At 35.8% G+C, this 20542-nt stretch overlaps 1 protein-coding gene across 13 annotated transcripts in view; it reads right to left on the bottom strand.

The window, feature by feature from the left end:
- KIDINS220 (kinase D interacting substrate 220) overlaps window positions 1–20542 on the bottom strand; it is a 97502-nt gene that overhangs the window by 17399 nt on the left and 59561 nt on the right. For 7 of the 13 annotated variants that reach the window (XM_036873486.1, XM_036873487.1, XM_036873490.1 and 4 more), the window contains exons 23-26: window positions 6354–6532; window positions 5041–5267; window positions 2813–2926; window positions 2005–2061 (exon numbers count right to left, since the gene is read on the bottom strand). In XM_036873486.1, coding sequence (XP_036729381.1) covers window positions 2005–2061; window positions 2813–2926; window positions 5041–5267; window positions 6354–6532 — 577 coding nt within the window. The remainder of the gene's footprint in view (window positions 1–2004; window positions 2062–2812; window positions 2927–5040; window positions 5268–6353; window positions 6533–20542) is intronic. The other 6 variants (XM_036873492.1, XM_036873493.1, XM_036873494.1 and 3 more) reach the window with 2 other exon arrangements.

The raw sequence follows: 20542 nt of genomic DNA, 5'->3' as shown, positions 1-20542 counted from the left end.
TCCCATACAATGTTCTCATGTATAGATACTTCTCCACATTTCCACCACTGTTTTTAACACGGCTTTGAACTGTCTACTTGAACTAGTCTACTTCTAAATAAATTTTACATGCTATTGTCATTGTTAATTTCTTAAAAGCAAAGAAGGCTTGGGAAGCAGCTATTATTCACTAAGCAGATTACAAAACTACCTTTTAATATTAAAAGAACAGCAAATAGTATGGTTATTTTACTAAACAAAGGCACTAATATATTCAGAGCATTTTTACTCTTTGTTATTGCGCTTGTAAACACTTCTTAAGAATTGCATTATTTCCCCTTCCCCAAAAACTCATTTTAAAATTTGCCCAATGCTCCTTCACTGGTCCCTGAAATTACAGACACCTTTTACTCACAAGTGTTTGTCCTTAAGCATGGGAATAGCTACTACTTCAGCATGTCTCTGTCATTAAGACCATCAAATTCTTCACAGGATCTAACTTTCATCAAAAGTTTGCGGAGGAATTTTAGCTCAGAGAATTGCATTGCATGCATGAAACTATGTATTAAAGGCTCTCTGACTAAACTAAAAGTCATTCGTGCATACAGTGGCAATGATCCATGGATTAAATATTCCCTCAACACCCAAATAGAATTACTATGGTTTATTGTGTCTATCATTCGTGGATAATTGAAGTCTCTCAAACACTTCAGCTAAAATGTTAATGACTTAAAAAGAATCATCAGCTCCTCAATGAAAACACCAAAATGGCTCTCTTCCTATTTCACTAATATTACCTCAAAGAAAATTAAAGTTTAAAAAAACTATTGCCTATTCAAATGTATGTTTTAAGTTAAAAATTATGCATAAATTCAGGATGCAATATTTCACCAAAGTCATTCTAACTGCTATGCTACATTTCTTTAGATTAAATTGATCATGTTTACATGGGCCTAACATTCTGCAAATCAATCAATAGAACTTAAGATACAAACTGGGTTCTTAAAGTCCACATTGACAGAATGGATGAAGGTTTTATGGCTCATCGCATTAAATGTATTTCTTATTAAGTACAAAGCCTTGAATAAAAAATATACAAAGAGACTTCCTACAAAAGTTGGTTTTTTAAAGACACCCATCCTAAAGTGTTGGGGGAAAAAAGTTTTAAATAATTCCCTTTACATGCTGTACTAGCTCTGTTTATCTGGAAATTTTATCTTAATAAATACTGTTGACCCTTGAACAACACAGGTTTGAACTGTGCGGGTCCACTTATACGCAGATTTTTTTCAATGGTAAATACAACAGTACTACACGACCTGTGGTTGGTTGAATCCGGAGATGCAGAACCATGGATAAGGAGGAACTACTTCCGCAAGAGGGCTGACTATAAGTAACAGTCTCTGTTTTAGACTGCTAGGATTTTAGGCTGGTAGGAGGCTTGGTGCTCCTAACCCCTGCATTGTTTAAGGATCAACTGTATACAGATAAAGAAAAGTAGCGCTGTAGTAGTACTGAATTTACACTAAGCATGGGCACCTAGATTAAGCATGAGCCACTAAGGATCCATTCCTGGTCTATACCATCTAGCTCATAATGCCTTTTTGCAGTCTCAAGGTTGATCGGAGATATTTTCAAACCTATTCTACATGTGTGGTACCAACGGCAGGCTTCAGAAAAGCAGGCAAATGTGAAAATAAAGCCCAACATTAAGGAACTAATACCACCAACTGAATGCTCCTGACGACTGCTGGGAAAAACCCCTTCCTTATTGGACGACAAAAAAAACCCCATCCCATGTCATTGAAAAAGGGGAAAAGCAGGAGGAAATGAAGGGTAAAGTTAAACATTAGCTTTTTAATTAATCCGTGAACTACAATTATTAGTATTCAGCTACTCTACAGCAGCTGCCCATCACACTGCAGATGCACAGTTAGTGAACTGCTGTCATCGTGATTAAGACAGTCGTTACTGCTGCAGAAGCGGGAGAAGCTCGCGTTCCACACCACAAGACTGCTCCGTTACCCGCGAGGAGTCTGTGGGTGAAGAAGGCCCCTCGGCAGCGTCCTCCTTGATAACCTCCTAACAACACAGAACGAGAGTGTGGGTAAAAGGTGAAGGGTGAGCCAGACAAGGACGATGAATGAACATGATGCTAAAATAATACATAACACTGAGACCTGGCCGTGATTAGATGTTTTTCCTTCAATGATAATATTTTAAAATTTAAATAACAGTTTAATTTCTATAGCTTTTGCCTCCTAATTTAAAAAATATATTAACAGGGAATTTCTTTTTCTTTTTAATTGTTAACCTACGTTTATCATCAGGAACACCTAAAATTTTAGGCACAAATGTATTTTGTTTTGGATTAGAGTTAATAGTACATTTGAATACTTCCCTGATTCTACTTAATTTCTGCTATTCAATCAAAATGTTCTTTCAATACGTCCTCTAATTTTTATACCATAGGGCTAGCATATATATAGATAGATAGATACAGATACCATATATGTATGTCCTTTAAAAAGAAATCAGAAATTAGCAGATGTAAAGGTTTAGTTTTAAAAGTTTGATAACAAACATTATTGGCCAGAAACTCTGGTTGTAAAAAAACTCATCATTTACTTCCTGATGCTGCAAGTCATTTTCCTTTCATAGATATTTACCAGAAATGAAAACAAATACATTTTGTGTTAGTAACAGCTTATGTTTCTTAAAACTACTTATAAAATAAGTTGCGCTTTTACTACAGAAAGGACATAAGCAAACTTCTAATGCTGACTATGTTTCATATTAGAGTAATACTTTAGTTACGCTTTTTTATACTTACTAGGCCATTGCTCTGATCTCTGGGCAAATTCGTTTTTACTGATGGACGTGAGATGAGATGTTGGGAGCCGCCAGGGTAGTACCTTGGCGTGTAAAGGTAAGGGGCAAAGAATGGCTATGGAGAAAACACGTAACAAAACCATTACCGAAATCAAAGCGAAATGAGATGTAGCAAACGAAACTAACCAATAAAATACAACTCCACGTTTTTAATGTAAGTGACAAAACAAAAGAAAAAATGCCTCACTAATATTCTATAAGATATCAAACCCAAACTTAAGACATATTATTTAAATTTTTATATTGTTGATTTAATAAAGCTTTTTAAAAAGCAACTAAAGTTTTGTACCTTACAACTTGACACCAGAGTTTCTCTTTCCATTTAACAATTTTATGGGTTTACCATGTGTCAGGTTCTAAGTGATTTACAAATATTAACTCACACTCTCATAAAAAAAAAAAAAAAGCAAAATAGAATCTCAATAGAATACTATTCTTTACCAAAAAAAGATTAGCCTTAAGTAAGACCAAAGAAAGTCTGAATTATATGAGAACCTCCTAAAGCATGGATTCCAGGAATACTGTTACTCTAAATTCCTAGAGTTTACTTTATATTCTATATCCTGGACTTTACTCTGTCTCCTAAATAAGCAAGCATATTTTTTAAACGGGGAATTCATTGTTTAGAGGAGATCTATAACTACACCATTTATTTGTATCCAGCTTCATATAAACAGGAGCTATCAGATTATATGGGCTAAAAATAAAGATTAAAACATATTAACTTTCATTACACTGATGATCTTCCCTTACGTTTTTCACTCCTGCCATTTTAAGAAAACTGTTCTGCTTTTAACTTTCAGACTAAAAACCTCAAATAACTAGAGCAAAAAATAATTAGATCTAAAAACATGAGAAATTTTTAAATGTTTTAAAAATAATAAAACGATATTAAAGCATCACATCATTGTTATTCATGTGAAATTAGTGAACACACGGTCTCCACCTAGATGGTATGGTAATTTAATATTTAAAAAAAAAAATTCTTGGTCTCAAAACTTCAACTGTCATCTAATTATCAATTGAACCATTTTATGAAAAAATATAGCAGATTTTAAGACTGGCAAATAAAAACCCTGCATTTCACACTGCCTACCACTCAGTTAAAGTTTACAAGGGTGAAATTATAAAATTCTATTATAAAATGCTATTGTTCCACCTTTTTCTCCTTATTTGAGTAAAAGAATGGAATAACATTCATAGGACCTCTATAAATGGTATACCTAATAACTTACATGGCTGACGTTTCTCAAAAACTGGAAGATTTAGATTTTAGAATTCCTGCTTTGCCACATTTATTCAAATTTCTCTATCTTCCTAGCTTATATGAAATTTATTTAGGCATGCACTTGGCTTCTATGAATACTAGCCCCTTTGTTTTCTCAAATTAGACTAAAGAGGGAGAAAACAAAAATAAAGAAACTGCAAGGGATCTTAGAGTACAGTTCCAGAAAGTATAATACTAGAGCAGATGCTCCATTTTCCTATAGGAAATATTAGTGTTTAAGACCATTAAAATGAGGATAGCTTGGACCTACTAAACTTGATAGGGTCTGAATACTGCTGATAATTAATTGTGCTCTCATCTTTTGAAGTAGAAAATTATCATATTTATACTATGCAAATAATTATACAGGACTGAAGATAACTTGAAATAAAACTCTAGAAGTTGGCTACAGTGCTATTATTTGGCAATAGCACCTGAGTCCTACCAGCAGTATTTCCCATTATTATCTCACATTTAAAAGCTGTAACACATATTAAATACAGGTTTACTGAACTACTATAAAAATTATCATTGTTTTAAAGGCCAATATAAATTATTATACAAGATTCAACAAATGGAATATTTGTTTATAAACAAACAGAAAAACAGATCCCTTTGAAGCATAGGATAGTCTCTGCTGACCCCGTAGAGTTCACTTTCTTATTAAGATAATAAGTAAAAGCAAAAAGCATCTCTAATGTTCAGACTCAATTGAGATCTAGAACCGTTAAAATTCAAAATTCTTCTGATTTTTAAAAAGTCATACTGCATTCAAACTTAACACTTTTTGTCTTTAAAGCTAAAGTACAGTTTTAAAATAATAACAGACTCCATTAGCAGAAAACTTCTAATACTTCCCTGGAAGAAATTCTTAAAATTTAAGATTCCTAGCACTTGCTTACTCTGTTGTAGAACGGATGCTGGGGTCCCGTCATACCACTGTAATAGCTGCTATGGGGCTGTGGTGACACAACCCCTCCTCCAAACGGGGCATTGAAGGAGGTGGAAGAAGAGCAGACCGACGCAGGCTGACTGTAGCCCGACGGTGGTCTAGGGGGAGCTTCGTGCAGAGGTAGCGGGGGATACGCAAGTCCTCCGATATTAATCTGGTCTCTTGCAGCCCGAACATCTAAAAGATTAAACAACACCCCAGAAGGCAAAAGAAAATAGAACATTAGTATTTAGTCCAATTACCATTTCCTCCTTTAGGTACCAGATAGAAACATGACTGTATCACTCTTGCCAAGGATTTCAACTGGGTTACAGAAGTAGACAGGAAATTTTGAATACTCCATAGACATTTTAGCAAGAGAAACTCAACTACTTTGCATAAAAGCTTTTTTTCACCATTTGAAAAGTCACCAACATTTGGATTCTTCTCCTCAGTTACCAGAACTATAAATTTTTTTCTGACTTTTCAAGGTATTTGTGCTATTCTAACAGTTCTTGTGACTCATAAAGTTTTGTTAATTTTTAATAATTCAAACTTGTGTAGTAAATATAACGTTAGCTAAGATTGTGGGTTTGCAAACTATATGTCTCATCCACCTCTGAACAAGAACAATAAACAATTCCATAGTCACAAAATACACCTCTGACAACAGCCTTATAACAGGTATCTAAAGAAAGAATGCAGGAGTATAAGGCTCTCTCTTCATAATTCCTGGAAAATGCAAAGGTGGGTCAGGAGCACCTGCATCACACAGAAGATAGTACATTCCAGCAAAGGTTCTGTGTGTGTTCACGTGCATACAGCGGTGCCTCAAGAACAACTTAAGTTTCTCCAAACTCCTCATGTCACTGTCCGCAAGTTCTAGTCCACAGATTTCAGTTAAAATTTTAAAAGTGATATAGATTTTCTTACCCCTCTGGATAGAGATCCCTATTAAAGACAGAAGACTGGTGACAGAAAAATTACAATGGACTGACATCTTAAAGTGGTGACTGTACCGTTAAAAGGAACCTGATTCCATAGAAGGTTCAGCTGTGTAGGCTGGGAAACATAAAAAGGTCAATTTAACAAACAGCATTTTCCTAGCATTCCCAAAAGATGTCAGACTGCCGGTCCTCGGTTTCATTAATTCTCCTGTGTAGTGCTTGGTTCAATATTTCTCGGTGTTTCATGGAGCAGGAGAAACTTATACAGCTAAGTTAGAAATAGGAAAAGTTTTCAGTACTTCAGAGAGGAAAAATTAAATTTATTACTAATACCCACCTGCAATTATTTCCCGTAGTTTGGGGTCTAGATTTACAGTGCATGGCAAAAAGGTTTTTACATCTCGAGCCACAAGAACTGGGGTCCTTGAAGACAAAAACACTTCAAAATTTCTTATATCTCCATCTATTTCCAGGAGTGGCTCAACATCTTTAGTTGTTGGAATATTCTTTGATATTCTTCAAATAAGAAACAAACAAAAATGGTCATTAATGTCACTATTAGGCAAATTCTGCATGTAACTTAAAATTTGTTATTTATAAAAATAACACATTATACACCTTGCGCTCATAATTTTTTTTAAAAAAAGAAAAGAACAAAACAAGTGGTACAGTTACAAAATTACTAAGGTAACAAGTGTGAGGTCAGAATTACATTGCCCTAATGAAAGGCAGGATTGGGGCTAGGAAAACAGAGAAAGGAAAGTAACATATTCTAGGTATGTCACATGTTAATGATCACCTCTCAGTGAAGACTAAATGAGTTACCATTTTACACATGTGAGCAGTAGCCTCAGACAGATTACACAGTCTGTCTAAGCCACACAACTAAGAGAATCTGACTGGCTCTAAAATCCATGCTCATTATAAAATACCATGGTTCTTGCCTTTGCAAAGAAAAGAAGAAATAAAGAATTTCTAAATAAATTACATGAACTAGAAAAAAGCACAGATTTTTCCTTTTTAAAAAAAGGTTCTGGGCTTCCCTGGTGGCGCAGTGGTTGAGAATCTGCCTGCTAATGCAGGGGACACGGGTTCGAGCCCTGGTCTGGGAAGATCCCACATGCCAAGGAGCAACTGGGCCCGTGAGCCACAACTACTGAGCCTGCGCGTCTGGAGCCTGTGCTCCGCAACAAGAGAGGCCGCGATAGTGAGAGGCCCGCGCACCGCGATGAAGAGTGGCCCCCGCTTGCCGCAACTAGAGAAAGCCCTTGCACAGAAACGAAGACCCAACACAGCCAAAAATAAATAAATAAATAAATAAATAAATAAATAAATAATAAAAATGAAGGAATTCCTTTAAAAAAAAAAAAGTCTTTAAAAAAAAAAAAAAGGTTCTATCTTCTATTATAAAAGTAATCTGTGCTTACTATATAAGCATATATATAAGGCAAAGAAATACAGAAAAACAGAAAGGGGAAAAAAACCACATCATTTTACCAACCAGACACGATAACTATCAATTACCGTGTCACTTAGTCTATTTTTCATTATGCATAACTTTTAACCTAGTTGAATTTATATATGTAAATAATTTTGTATCAGGCAGAGGTCTTAAATGTAAAAACAAGTGACATTCATTAAAAAATACTTAGTAAACACTTCTATGTTGAACTATATGAAACTGCCATTTTTATAGGTCAAAACGGTCAAATATTGACAATTCCATAGGGTTCAACCTACTACATGCCAGGCCATGTGCCAATCTGAGGCAGTGAGTAAAAATACATCACAGAGAGATAAAGGAATGGAAAATATGAAGGAGCTTAAAAGACAAGGAAGTAGATGACAAATCTGGATATAACCCAAATGTCCACTAACAAGGAAAAGATAAATAACTTGTGGTATAGCCATATAACGGAATACTACTTAGCAATAAAAAGGAATGGACTTATTTATATATGCAACATGGATAAATCTCATAGTAAATTATGTTGAGTGAAAGAATATAGCAAATAAAGAATACATAGTTGTATTTTTTTCATTTATATAAAACTAGAAAATGTAAACCAACCTATAGTGACAGAAAAAGGATAAAGGTTCCCTGTGAAGTCAGGGATGTGGGGAAGAGAAACGACAGGGAGAGACTTCAAAGGAATGGGAGGGGACTTTAGGAAGTGATATGTTTGCTCTCCTGACGGCGGCGACAATTTGGTGGGGATGCGTGTGTGTGTGTATATATATTTAAACTTCAGGAATTGTACAATTTAAATACGGCAGGTTATTGTATGTCAATTATATCTCATAAAGCTGTTTTAGAATCACTGTAAATCTGAAGATGTCTTCAAAACACTCAATTCCCAATTAGTCAAGAATATTAACTGTGAGATTATACTGAGTCTAGCTTCAGAGAAGCAGTAAGATTTTCATGCCCTTCAAAAAAGTGAAGTGGAATCTTACTCTAATACTAGTTATAGTTACGTTATTTCTCTGGGACTAGCACTTGACTACTCAGGCCCACTACTTGGCTAGTAGCCATTTATTAAAAGCCATCTAAAAGAAAATCCAGAGAACAAAATTAGCAAACAAGAAAAGAACAGGGTGCTGGTGAGAAAATAAGGATAGCAATTTTGTCTTAATGAATTTCAGGAAGTCCCTTTTATGGACTCATGCACACGTGCACAAAACAAAAAGCCCTCTGAAATGGGATTACTTCTTAATAAATTAAACTGGCTTTCAAACTGATTATTAAATATATTTAAAATGAAATGGAAAACTTGAAGAATGGTTTCACAGAATCATCTGCAGAAGTGGCCACAATACCAGAGCTTAAACAGTTAAAAAGGTAGTTCATCTATTTCAGGAGTTTAACATAAAAGACTAAGAAGAGAAGCTAGAAAGATTTAGATGAAAACACACAGCTGACAAGTCACATGAAACAAATTAACTGGATTTTAACGCCAGCTCTGCTTAAGCTTGAATGTGGACAGTGTTCTCGATACGATGAACAATACTGCTGTTCACAAGCCAACAGTCTGCGGCTGGTTTCCAGATTGAAGTCTCTATTCTAACCTTTTGAGCTCAATACATTAAACTCTTCTACTGAAAGAGATATTTATGTAAATGATAATCTTTTGGCAGTAGGCCACCAAAATCATATGTGCCTTTATTTTTCAGATATTTTTCCAAAGGTTAGTATTTAGAGAATTTAAGCAACTTCACTTTTCAATTAAGAGTGAATTTAAATTTCCAGTATTATGAATCATGTGAATTAAAGTTGCCAGCAGTTAAATGGCCCACAGAAGGCATTATAAAACCTCAGGCATCAGTGATCTCCCAGTAAGTTTAAATGCAATCTCCTTCTATGCTACCAATCTAGCAGTACTTGTTAATGCCAACATCAATGTAAGTTAAAAGCATTTTGATTATAAATGACAGCAGTTTATAGAAAGTCCCTATTAATTCCTTGGCAGAAATTACATAAGCCATTCATATCACTTCCATTCAAAATAAGGTTTTAAATTACATAGAAAAAATTCCATTTTAAATCAAAATATAAATAGGTTCTAAGAGCATAATTTATGAAGGCATATTTACCTTACTTTGTCTAAAAGTAGCTGCCCAATAATGTCATTATTTAGTCGTAAGAGATTAAAAATTAAGATAAATTTTCTTTAAAAATTTAAAAAGGGAAAACTTTTAACTGCCTCAGAATTGAATTACTTTGAAACAATTTAACTTCCAGTAGACGCTCAAATACTTTCTATCAGTGAGTATCCATTTGTTAAATACTCTCTATGCACAGAACACTTGGAGATTCTGGAAGATAGATGGAACACACAGAAAACAGCCACTCAGCATTGTAGCCAAAGGGTGAGAAACAAAAGATAAAATGAAATCCATTGTTAAGTCCATTACTATCTGCGGACAAAAACCCTAGACAACTTTGGAGCTAACCACACTCTCCCCTTCCGTCTTAACCAGGTTAATTCCTACTCATCCTTTGTCTCTCAGCTCAGCTCCCCCGCTTCAGGGAAGTCTTCCGTGAAATCACATTGCATTCCTCTATTACAAACCCTCATAATAGCACATATGCTTTCTTACATACACATGTCACAATTAGAATGTTACATTATTCAGTAGTGGAATTATTTTATTAATGTCTACCTCCCCCTACTACACTGTAAATTCCATTAAAGCTAAGAACAAGTTTGGTTTTGTTCACCACTGTATCTCCAGTGCTTAGCGCAGAATGCTGTCATATGACTTTTGCTTAATAAATATTTGTAGAGTGAACTACACAAAAAAGTATCGTTCCCAAAGAACTCTATTCTTTTAAAATAATTTTCACTTTACCCTTTCTGATATTGAAAAACAACCTTGTGCTTGGGAAAGAGTACACTGATCCATGTCAGTTAATTTTTGTACATGGTGTGAAATAAGGGTCCAACTTCATTCTTTTGCATGTGGAAATCTAGTTGTTCCAGCACCATTTCTTGTACAGACTATTCTTTCCCCCACTGAATGGACTTGGCACCCTTATTAAAGCTTAACTGGCCATAGATGTATGGGTTTATTTCCTGACTCTCAACTCTATTCCACTGGTTTATATGTCTGTCCTTATGTCAGTGCCACAGTGTTTTGCTTACTATAGCTTTGTAGTTTGTTTTTTTTTAACATCTTTATTGGAGTATAATTGCTTTACAATGGTGTGTTAGTTTCTGCTTTATAACAAAGTGAATCAGCTATACACATACATATTTCCCCATATCTCCTCCCTCTTGCGTCTCCCTTCCACCCTCCCTACCCCACCCCTCTAGGTGGTCACAAAGCACCAAGCTGATCTCCCCGTGCTATGCGGCTGCTTCCCACTAGCTATCTATTTTACACTTGGTAGTATACATAATTCCATGCCACTCTCTCACTTCGTCCCACCTTACCCTTCCCCCACCCTGTGTCCTCAAGTCCATTCTCTACCTCTGCGCCTTTATTCCTGTCCTGCCCCTAGGTTCTTCAGAACCATATTTTATTTTATTTATTTATTTTTAGATTCCATATATATGTGTTAGCATATGGTATTTGTTTTTCTCTTTCCGTAGTAAGTTTTAAAATCGAGAAAGAGTTCTCCAACTTTATTCTTTTTCAAGATTGTTTTGGCTATTTGGGGTCTCTTGCAATTTCATATGAATTTGAGGATCAGGTTTCTGTTTCTGCAAAAAAAGGCTACTGGAATTTAGAAAGGGATTGCACTGAATCTGTAGGTCACTTTGGGTAATACTGACAATATTTAGTCTTCCTACCCATGAACATAGGATATCTTTCCATTTATTTAGAACTTCTTTAATTTACCAATGTTTTGTAGTTTTCAGTGTACAATTCTTTACCTCATTGGTTAAATTTATTCCTGGATATTTTATTCTTTTAGGCACTATAGTAAATCGAAGTACTTTCTTAATTTCCTTTCAGATTGTTCACTGCAGGTGTATAGAAACTCAACTGATTTTTGTGTTAATCTGTACCCTGAAACGTTGAATTTATCAGCTCTAGTAGCTTTCTTGTGAAATTCTTTGGGATTTTCTACATACAGCATCATGGAATTTGCGATTAAAGATAGTTTCACTTCCTCATTTCCAAATGGATCCACTTATTTCTGTTTCTTGTCTAACTGTACTAGCTAGAACTTCCAGTATAATGTTGAATAGCAGTGGTGAAAGCAGGTGACTTAGTCAACTCAGACTGCTATAACAGAATACCATAGACTGGTGGCTTAAACAACATTTATTTCTCACAGCTCTTAGAGTCTGAAAGTCTGCGATCAGGGTGCCAGCATGGTCAGGTTCTGATGAGAACCCTGTCTCTGATTTGCAGTTAGCTCTCTGATTCTTTTTATAAGGACACCAATCCCATCATAAGGACTCAGCCCTCATGACCTCATCTAAACCTACTTACCTCCCAAAAGTTCCACCTCTGAGTGCCATCCCATTGGGGGGTAGGTTTTCAACATATGAATTTTGCAGGGGACACATTCAGCCCACAGCAGCAGGCATCCTTATCTTGTTCCTATCTTTAGCGGGGAAGCCTGCAATCTTTCACCATCGAGAATGTTAGCAGTGCGTTTTTCCATAAATGCCCTTTACCACATTAAGTAAATTCCCTTCTACTCCTAGTTTTCTAAGTTTTTTTTAATCACGAAAGGGTGTTGCATTTTGTCAGATGCCTTTTGTGTATCTATTGAGTAGTCTGCAATCCTTTTTACTTTTGTAAGGTGGGTGGTAACATCCATATTTTCTGATTTTAGTTAGTTCTGTCTTTTTTTTCTTCTGTCAATCTAGTGAAAGGTTTGTCAATTTTGTTGACCTTTGCAAACAGCTTTGGTTTCATCAATTCTCACTACTGTTATTTTATTCTCTATTTATTTCCACTCTAATCATTATTATTTCCTTCCTTTTGCTAGATTTGAAATCTGTAAAATTTGCTCCTCTTTTTCTAGTTTCTCAAGGTTAAAGTTAGGCTATTAATACAAGATTTTTCTCCTTTTTAAATATAAGTATTTATAGCTATAAATTTTCCTGTGTGCTGCCTTTGCTGCATCCCGTAAGTTTTAATCACCCCTAAAAAGTACCTTGAAGGAATTCCCTGGTGGTCCAGTGGTTAAGACTCTGCGCTTTCACTGCTGAGGGCATGGGTTCAATCACTGGTCGGGGAACTAAGATCCACATGGCCCAGCCAAAAAAAGAAAAAATTACCTTGAAAATGATTCCATGCGTCACCTTTCATATTGTGTTGGAGAGAACGTTAGCATAGAGGGTCAGAAAAATAGACACTTTCCTTGCTATAGCTAAAGTAACAGAATTACTTTATTACTTCTGTTACTAAAGTAATTAAAAGCTAAAACTGTCCATATGCAGAAGGTTGTGCTGAGTGCAAAGCAACATTCAATGGAACAAAGAACTTGTTGCAGAGAAAACAAAGAGGCATCTCCACGTGGTGGTCAGAGCTGATTTTCAAGACAACAGTGCGCACACTGTCAGGTTTGCTCACTCTCTAAAGTCACAAAAGTAATGTTGCATTTTATAGGCATCCTATTCAGTAAGCACACTAGGAAACAACAAACAAAGCACTTGTACATGTGGCACACTGGGTATGTAATCATGCCAAGCTTCAGGCTTGCTCATTTGTTTCTGATGTCTGATATTTGATATGTGTGACTTGTATGCTCAAGGGTGATCTAATTAGGGTTGGTAACTACTGCAAACCATAAAAATACTTGTCCAGGTTGCCACAGGGATCACTGGCAGAGCTAAACAATGTTACTCTTTTACTTACTAGAAGAGCTTACTCTACATTTTTAAAAAACTATTTCCCATTGAGGGTGTTCATTTCCAAGGAGATCTATTTGGCAAAAACGTGAGGGCCCAAGATTACTTTTTTTTCACTAATGGAGGAAACATGTAGGCCTGTAATTTAATGGATAAAAGAGTGTTCAATATGCAAACTCAGTAGACTACCATTAGACACACAATTTGTATATCTGTAGCTGGGCTTCAGCTGAGCTTCACCTGGGTAGCACAAGGTGTAACTTTGGTGGTAGAAGTAATAGGAGGAACATTTTATGACCACAAAAATCTCATTCTTGTTAAAAAAAAAAAAGGCGCTGAATCATTTTGACACAAAGGCATTTACACTCAAAGAGAAATGAGGTTGTTCAATTGACTAGGAAACAAATGTAGTATAAGCAGAGTGTTTACTGCAATGACTTTCCTTAGATCCAGACTTGATGATCTCAGATTCCTTAGAATAAGGCTGTAATGTTTGACAATTAAAATTAAAAGCAATGAGACTTTTTTAAGGCATAAAAATGTATTTAAAGGCTGGGTCACTTGTTAACTGTCTGTGATCTGGGACAAGTCATTTAACTCTCTAGACTCCAGCTTCCTTATTTCAAAGGGGCTGAGGCGGATTTCTAAAACCCTATCTATGGCCCTCCAGATGCTTCCCACGCCCCTGCCATGTGGGGAGATGCTCTTCCTCTCAAAGTGATGAAGGAAAGCTCTGGCCTACGCACATATGTCCCTTCCACGTCCGAGCTCCCTTGATTTGTGGTGCAAACACGAGACACGTAAGCATAATTTTACTGGCTGTAAGACTGTAATTTTGGTAACTACAGGGATGAGAAAGGATCAACAGGGAAGGCAAAACATGAAAGCCCAAAGAAGTAACTAAGAAAGTATCTGCTTAGGCTCAGCTATAATACTGGTAAGGCACTGCCTTCATTCATGTGTATTATGTAAAATGTTCTGAGTGAGGTATCCCTTTCTCATATAAAATCTAATAGAACGGATATCTAAATGTTGTAAAGAATTGAAAGGAAAATTTTTTTTAAAAACCAGTATTTGTTGAATACCTACTGCTTGCCATTCTTTGAGCCAGATGTTTTATCTGGTCTATCTAATTTCCCAACGTTCCATGAGGTGTTATCTCAGTTTTTAAAATGAGGAACCTGCGGCTCAGCGAGGAGAAGCAGCTGGCCTGACGTGGCCCGGCTGCAAGGGGCAGAGCTGGGGCCTGCGTCTACCAGGTTCACAACCCCGTCCCCGCTCCCTGCGCTGGTTCAAACCGAGTGCCACAGACATGGCTCACGGTTCTTAAGTTAATGATTTACCTGCTTTTAACTCCTTAAAATATAATAAAATAGAATGCTGTTACACATTAAACTTTAACACACTGAAGAAGACCAACATATAAGCCTGTGTTAGCAAGTTATCCTGGTTTTTTGTTTCAATTTTTTTGCAGACTTTGAAATAAAGTTTCTCCTCCATCTTCATGTATATATTCAAATTCCTTCATTGTTTTAAAATCCAGACCAGCACTTTTCCGTTAAAATTATGCAAGCAAGTACACTACTCCACCCTACATGCCTGAGCACAGAGTGCCAAAGCTAGTTAGAAAATCTCAGTAATAATTCATGACATGACCTGGGTGACAGGACCTAGTCAGAGAAGCAGCACCCAACACTTCGACTATTAAAAAAAAAATGTGAGCAACTGTAAAATTATATTAGTGATTCACCTAAGAAAGAAAATCCCCAATTAAACTTTCAAGTTTCTGAATCAGATTAATTGAAAATATCCCACCACTGCAAAGCAAGTTTAAAAGTTGGTTAACATTTGCATCTACTCATGATTTAGAATTTTCTTGATATTACATTACCAAAACTAAGTATAGAAACAAACAGATGCTTGATCCAACATGGGACTGCAACAATCATCCACACGTTCTAATTTTAATATTCTTTAGAACAGCTCATCTTCCTAACTGAATTTATCAGGAAGTGTTATAATTTGAATCAATTAATTTATATTCATTCTGCTTTATTTATTGGGTTTCTACGTAAGATTGAATTTGCAACAAGGTTTCCACCAGGGGGGGAAAAGCCTGAAAAACCATGTGCTATAGCATGATGCCTACCCCATTATTCCCATGCAGGTGGTCAGATGATAGCAATTCAGATGACAAAACAGTAATTTCAAGCTAAGGTAACAGAGAAAACTTCAGTAAAGAGGTTAAGAGAGGCAAAACATTTCACAACAGACAATATGAAAATAGTTATCTCTCATTAAAAAAGCAAAGCCCTAGTTTTTATATCAAGAGTTTATATGATGATATGACATTTTAAAATATTCTGACAAAAGTAAATAAGATCCAGTTTTCATAGCTGTTTGAGGAACACTAATAACATCGTGAGGTGCTAGCAAGCAATAAGAGATGTTCATGTTATTGTTGCCTTTAAGAAATCTTAAAAAGTGTTACACTAATCATATACAGGGCGCAAATGTTTTGCAGTAAAACTCTGAATAACAAGCAGGGGATGGAGGCTCTGAACTCAGAGTCTGCCTATAAATATGCCCAAGATTAAAGCAAAACTTTTATTATACGAGTTATCTTAAAGGTTTAACGTTTAATCAGTAAGGAACCCAAGATCTACAATGTTTAGGATTTAGTATTTTAATATATAAACATAAATTTGTAAGCAGATCAATTAAAAAAAACTCCTTGTTCTTCATATCCCTTTGCCCAACAGTAACTTTAAAAGAATTTTAGGAGAAAAAAGTACTACACTAAACTTAATAAAAACTATACCATACGATCAGATAACCATTCATTTGTTTATGATCATGATTCTCAGTGCTCACAAAAGTCCTGTGAAGCCGTTCTTTAAATAATAGGAATGAAAGTTGAACCTTAGACAGTTTAAAATGTTCATTAAACTCGGTGTTTTTCTTGTTTTTCTGCCGTGGAAAAGGGAAAGCAAAACGCATTCACTCTTATTTCTTGGCCGACCGTGCTAACAATGTTTCTGGTGAAATACTCCCCCCTCGTGGACTTTTTGGACATTGCAAACAGAGGTCATGTGCCTCGTGGTTTTACATAAGCATTTCACCATTACCTTAGCACTTCAATTAGCTGGCATTTTTATTATACATTACTTTTGCTTATTCTCAAATTTTGAAGAGTCTTAAAAGTATTTTGATTTGAAATTCTGAAATCACAAGCCTCTGTTGAAAAAAAACAATTTCAGGGAAAATACTGATCTCTACCTGATCTCTAATGGTATATTTAATTTTTTTGACAAATTTGAATCCTTCAATAATCGTATTTGTTTTTTAATGTAAATATGCATAATAGTCTTACTGTATTATAAAATAAACTATAAACCTGCATAGGTAATGATATTTTTTATTTTATATATTAAAACATATTTTAGAAAAACTGATTTTTTAATACTGTTTTCAAATAGTCTTAGTTAATATATTTTAGTTTTTCATGTTAAAGTTAGAAACACACAACTTTGAAACATTTAAAATTCCTTCTTTGTTCTATATTAGTATAAAATACTGAAAATGGCATTATGAGCTTAAATGAGAAAATATTTAAAAAGTCAATTTTATCCTATTGAAAACAAAAGAAAAGCTATTGAAAACGCTATCAAGAAAAAAACTAAAGACACTTAGCGTACATAAAAATGGTATAAAGGCTTAAACACACAGATGTACCAGCTGTTTAAGTGCTGAATATCACAACTGCTTTTTTTTTTTCAGTTTTCCGTACAAAACCTACTGCAGTTAGTAGACACAATCAGAACTGAATGAAGCACTGATTTGGGGTTTTACATAAGTTGGTAAGAAGTTTGCATTTTTTTAATGGAAAAGATAAATTCCATCCTCTAAAAAATGTGGATTTGCTATAACATTCCCATTGATACACAATAAATGATTCTAAATATTCACTTGAAAATGAATAAATTATATCTGGAAATAATAAAATTAGTTTAGTTCTGCATTTCTAATATCTCAGACCCACTGCCTAGCTCTGTAGTCACAGACAGCTTTCTGGCTTCCAGAAATGGGCTGGGGAAGCTCCAACAGCTATGGCCGTGTGACCTTAGGTAATGCCCACTCTCTCTGCCTCCCAGAGTTACGAGTATTAAATGAAATAATCTAGGCAAATCCAATGTGTGGCATATATTGAGGGCTCAAGTAATACTAGTTACTGCTTTTATTAGCATGTGCCGGCAGGTAATAAACTCTATAAACATTCGGTTAATGAATGAACACAATCAAAATGTTTAGCATAACAAAAACGGAGTCCAGCTAAGTCAAAGGGCCTTTTTAAACAATACTGACAACAGCCTGTAAATAGAAACTGAAGAAGTGGGAGGAACCTGTCTAAAAGCATGCCCATAGGAAGCAACACCAAACCGGGGCATTCATAAAACCATTACGAATGTAAGAAAAATTCCAAATGCAGCTGAACTCACCATTACAGGGAAATGCCTATGAAAACATTGCTTTGATTTTACTATCACCTGACAAAAGGCAGAATCTACTAGGTGTCAGCTGAAATATGTAGTCACCATTCAACCTCTGTGTTCTGAGAACCTTCTATGTGCCTTGCCCAGGGATCTACTGGTATTAATGACAAAGGAAAATGTTTACCCACGTTTAGAACCAAAGAAGGACACGTCTGTATGGACAGCTATTTTTTTCAAGATAAAATGTGGCTTCTCATTTACCACCTTCCCCAAATCCATGCTTTCCTCAATGCAAATGTCATCATCATATTTCTTTATTCTTTCAGAAATACCCACTACTGCCTACTCTATGCCAAGAATGTCTAGAAACAAGGAATTCAGAAAGGTTTAAGGAAGTTACATTTCGTGGAGTTAACAGTCTAGTTCAGGAAACAAATATTAAAGAAACAGCAATGCAAATATTTATAAAAGGTAACTATGGGAAGTACCATGAAGTAACATACCAGTCTATAATGAACACATCTAATAAAATCTTGGAGACTGGGATATGCCTGGATACAAAAGGCTTCCTGAGGTAGTGACATTTCAGGTGAGACCAGAATAAGGTGGGAGAGGGGAGGAGGGGCCAGAGAGAAATACAGGTGGAAAGGTAAAAGGCAAGAGGGAGAAGGCATGAGAAGGGGCTGGAAATCCATGCTAAGATTGTTTGGAGCTCCAGATTAACCTGATTCCTGTATTTAGAATTCTGACCAACTATTTCTCGTTATCCTTAGAACCCAATTTGATATTGAAATGACCACCATTTCCATCTTACACTACTCATACATCAAATTCAATACTACTCTACAAGCAAGGTGCTCTGTACACCTATCAGTTTTCAATGCAACAGGAAGCACCTTTCATCCACTCTCAAGCAGGGGTTTAGATGTGAAGGGTAGCAGGGCGGGACAGGACATGCAGTTGGCAACTCCAAAGGAAAGAGGCAGGTGAAAACACTGACCCAAAAAGTAGGCTTATAAATCCATCGTTTTATTAGAAAATAAAGAATAAAATGATCTTAAGAAACACGAAACTATTACAGCAGGAGAAACTGGCAGGGAAGTCATATAAATTCTTGCAGATGTTTAGAGTAACTAATGAGTTTTCTATCAGGACACTGCAACAAGACTATAGATGATGTTATTCATTTCTCAGCTTTCTCATATTCATGGAGTGCCACCATGGACCATTCTCTACCACTCATTTCATCTTTACTGTGCGACTGCCACCTACTTTCTCCACAACTTTCCATTTACCCTAATTTTTCTACCCAGTTTCACTGTTATCTTCTTCCCAGCACAGGATTCTGAAAACACACTCCCTTAGGTCAACAGGGTTTCCTAAGTCTGTTCCAAGTTATACTGATATGACCAAATAACAGGCACCTTAGAGCATTCCGGGTATGCGTACAATTTTTTCAAGACCCTGCAGTGGATCTCCATTTTACTCATAGTAAAAGCCAAAGTCCTTACGGTGGTTCTCCTAAAAGCTGTCGGTGACCCGCACCCCCTGACCTCCCTGACCTCATCTCCCCCATTTCCCCCTACAGAATTCCCTCCAGCCACACCAGATCCCTTGTTGTTGCTGTTCCCCAAACATCCCAGGCACTCTCTGGCCTTAGGCCCTTTGTCCAAACTGTTCCCTCTGCCTAGAAATGCTTTCCCTAGATACCTACTTGGCTAATTCTCTCTCTCCTCCTTCAAGTCTTTGGTCAATATTTCTCTCCTCAAGGAGGCCTACCCTGAGCCTCTTGAGCAGTGTGGACCCTGCACCGCTCCTCCTCCCCCTAACTCTGCTTTTTATTCTTTCCATAGCACTTGTCACCTTTTAACATGCTGTAGAGGTATGTGTTACAGAGACTGTTTGTCACTCATACCTCCCTGCTAGAGTAATAAGCTCCTCAGCTTAGGGATCTGTGTCTGTATTGGTCATGGACATATCCAGGCTCCTACAATGGTGCCTGGTCCATAATGGGTGCTCAATAACTATTTTCTGAATAAATGAATGAATTCTAAGCTTTCTCCCATTAATTTCTCTCATACCTTTGGATGTTGCTATGAGTCTGGCAGCAACAATAGAACAAAGAAGTAGCAAAATATATAAATAGATAAACTCAAAAAACAGTCAAACATGTCTAGTTTTCATGCTTCATTTTTTTTCTCCGAACAACAAAAGTAGGCATGATTTGCAGGTATATCGAAGTAAACTAAAAAATTCTGCCCTTCACCTTTATTTATCTTTAGGAAACTGAATTTTCCAATCAATTTCCACAAAGACAATGAATAAAAATAAACAATGCATATTAAGAAATGCATGTTTAACTGTCAACATTACATCTGTTTACGGCATCTTTGTTCATGGTTTGAAGACTCAATCTTCACATTAAACCTGGCAAATATACTGTTATTTATTTTATCCAGTTAAAATATGATTTCTATTTTAGATTATATTTTATTTTTTTCAACACAAACCTGCTTAGTTTCCTTTCCTATATGGAGAATTATTCATGATTTTCCAAAGAATTCGGTCAGGTTTTTTTTTTTTTTTTAAAGATAAAGATATTGATAAAGTATTGAGCCCCTGAATAAAGTATTTACATTATATATACATTAAGGGCAAGAGTGTTTTGGAGGAAAAAATGGAAATAATAATTATACACAAGACAGTAATTTAATAAT

This window comes from Balaenoptera musculus, chromosome 13, assembly GCF_009873245.2.
Source record: "Balaenoptera musculus isolate JJ_BM4_2016_0621 chromosome 13, mBalMus1.pri.v3, whole genome shotgun sequence".
NCBI lineage: Eukaryota > Metazoa > Chordata > Mammalia > Artiodactyla > Balaenopteridae > Balaenoptera > Balaenoptera musculus.
This window is presented reverse-complemented; position numbering and strand designations above follow the sequence as displayed.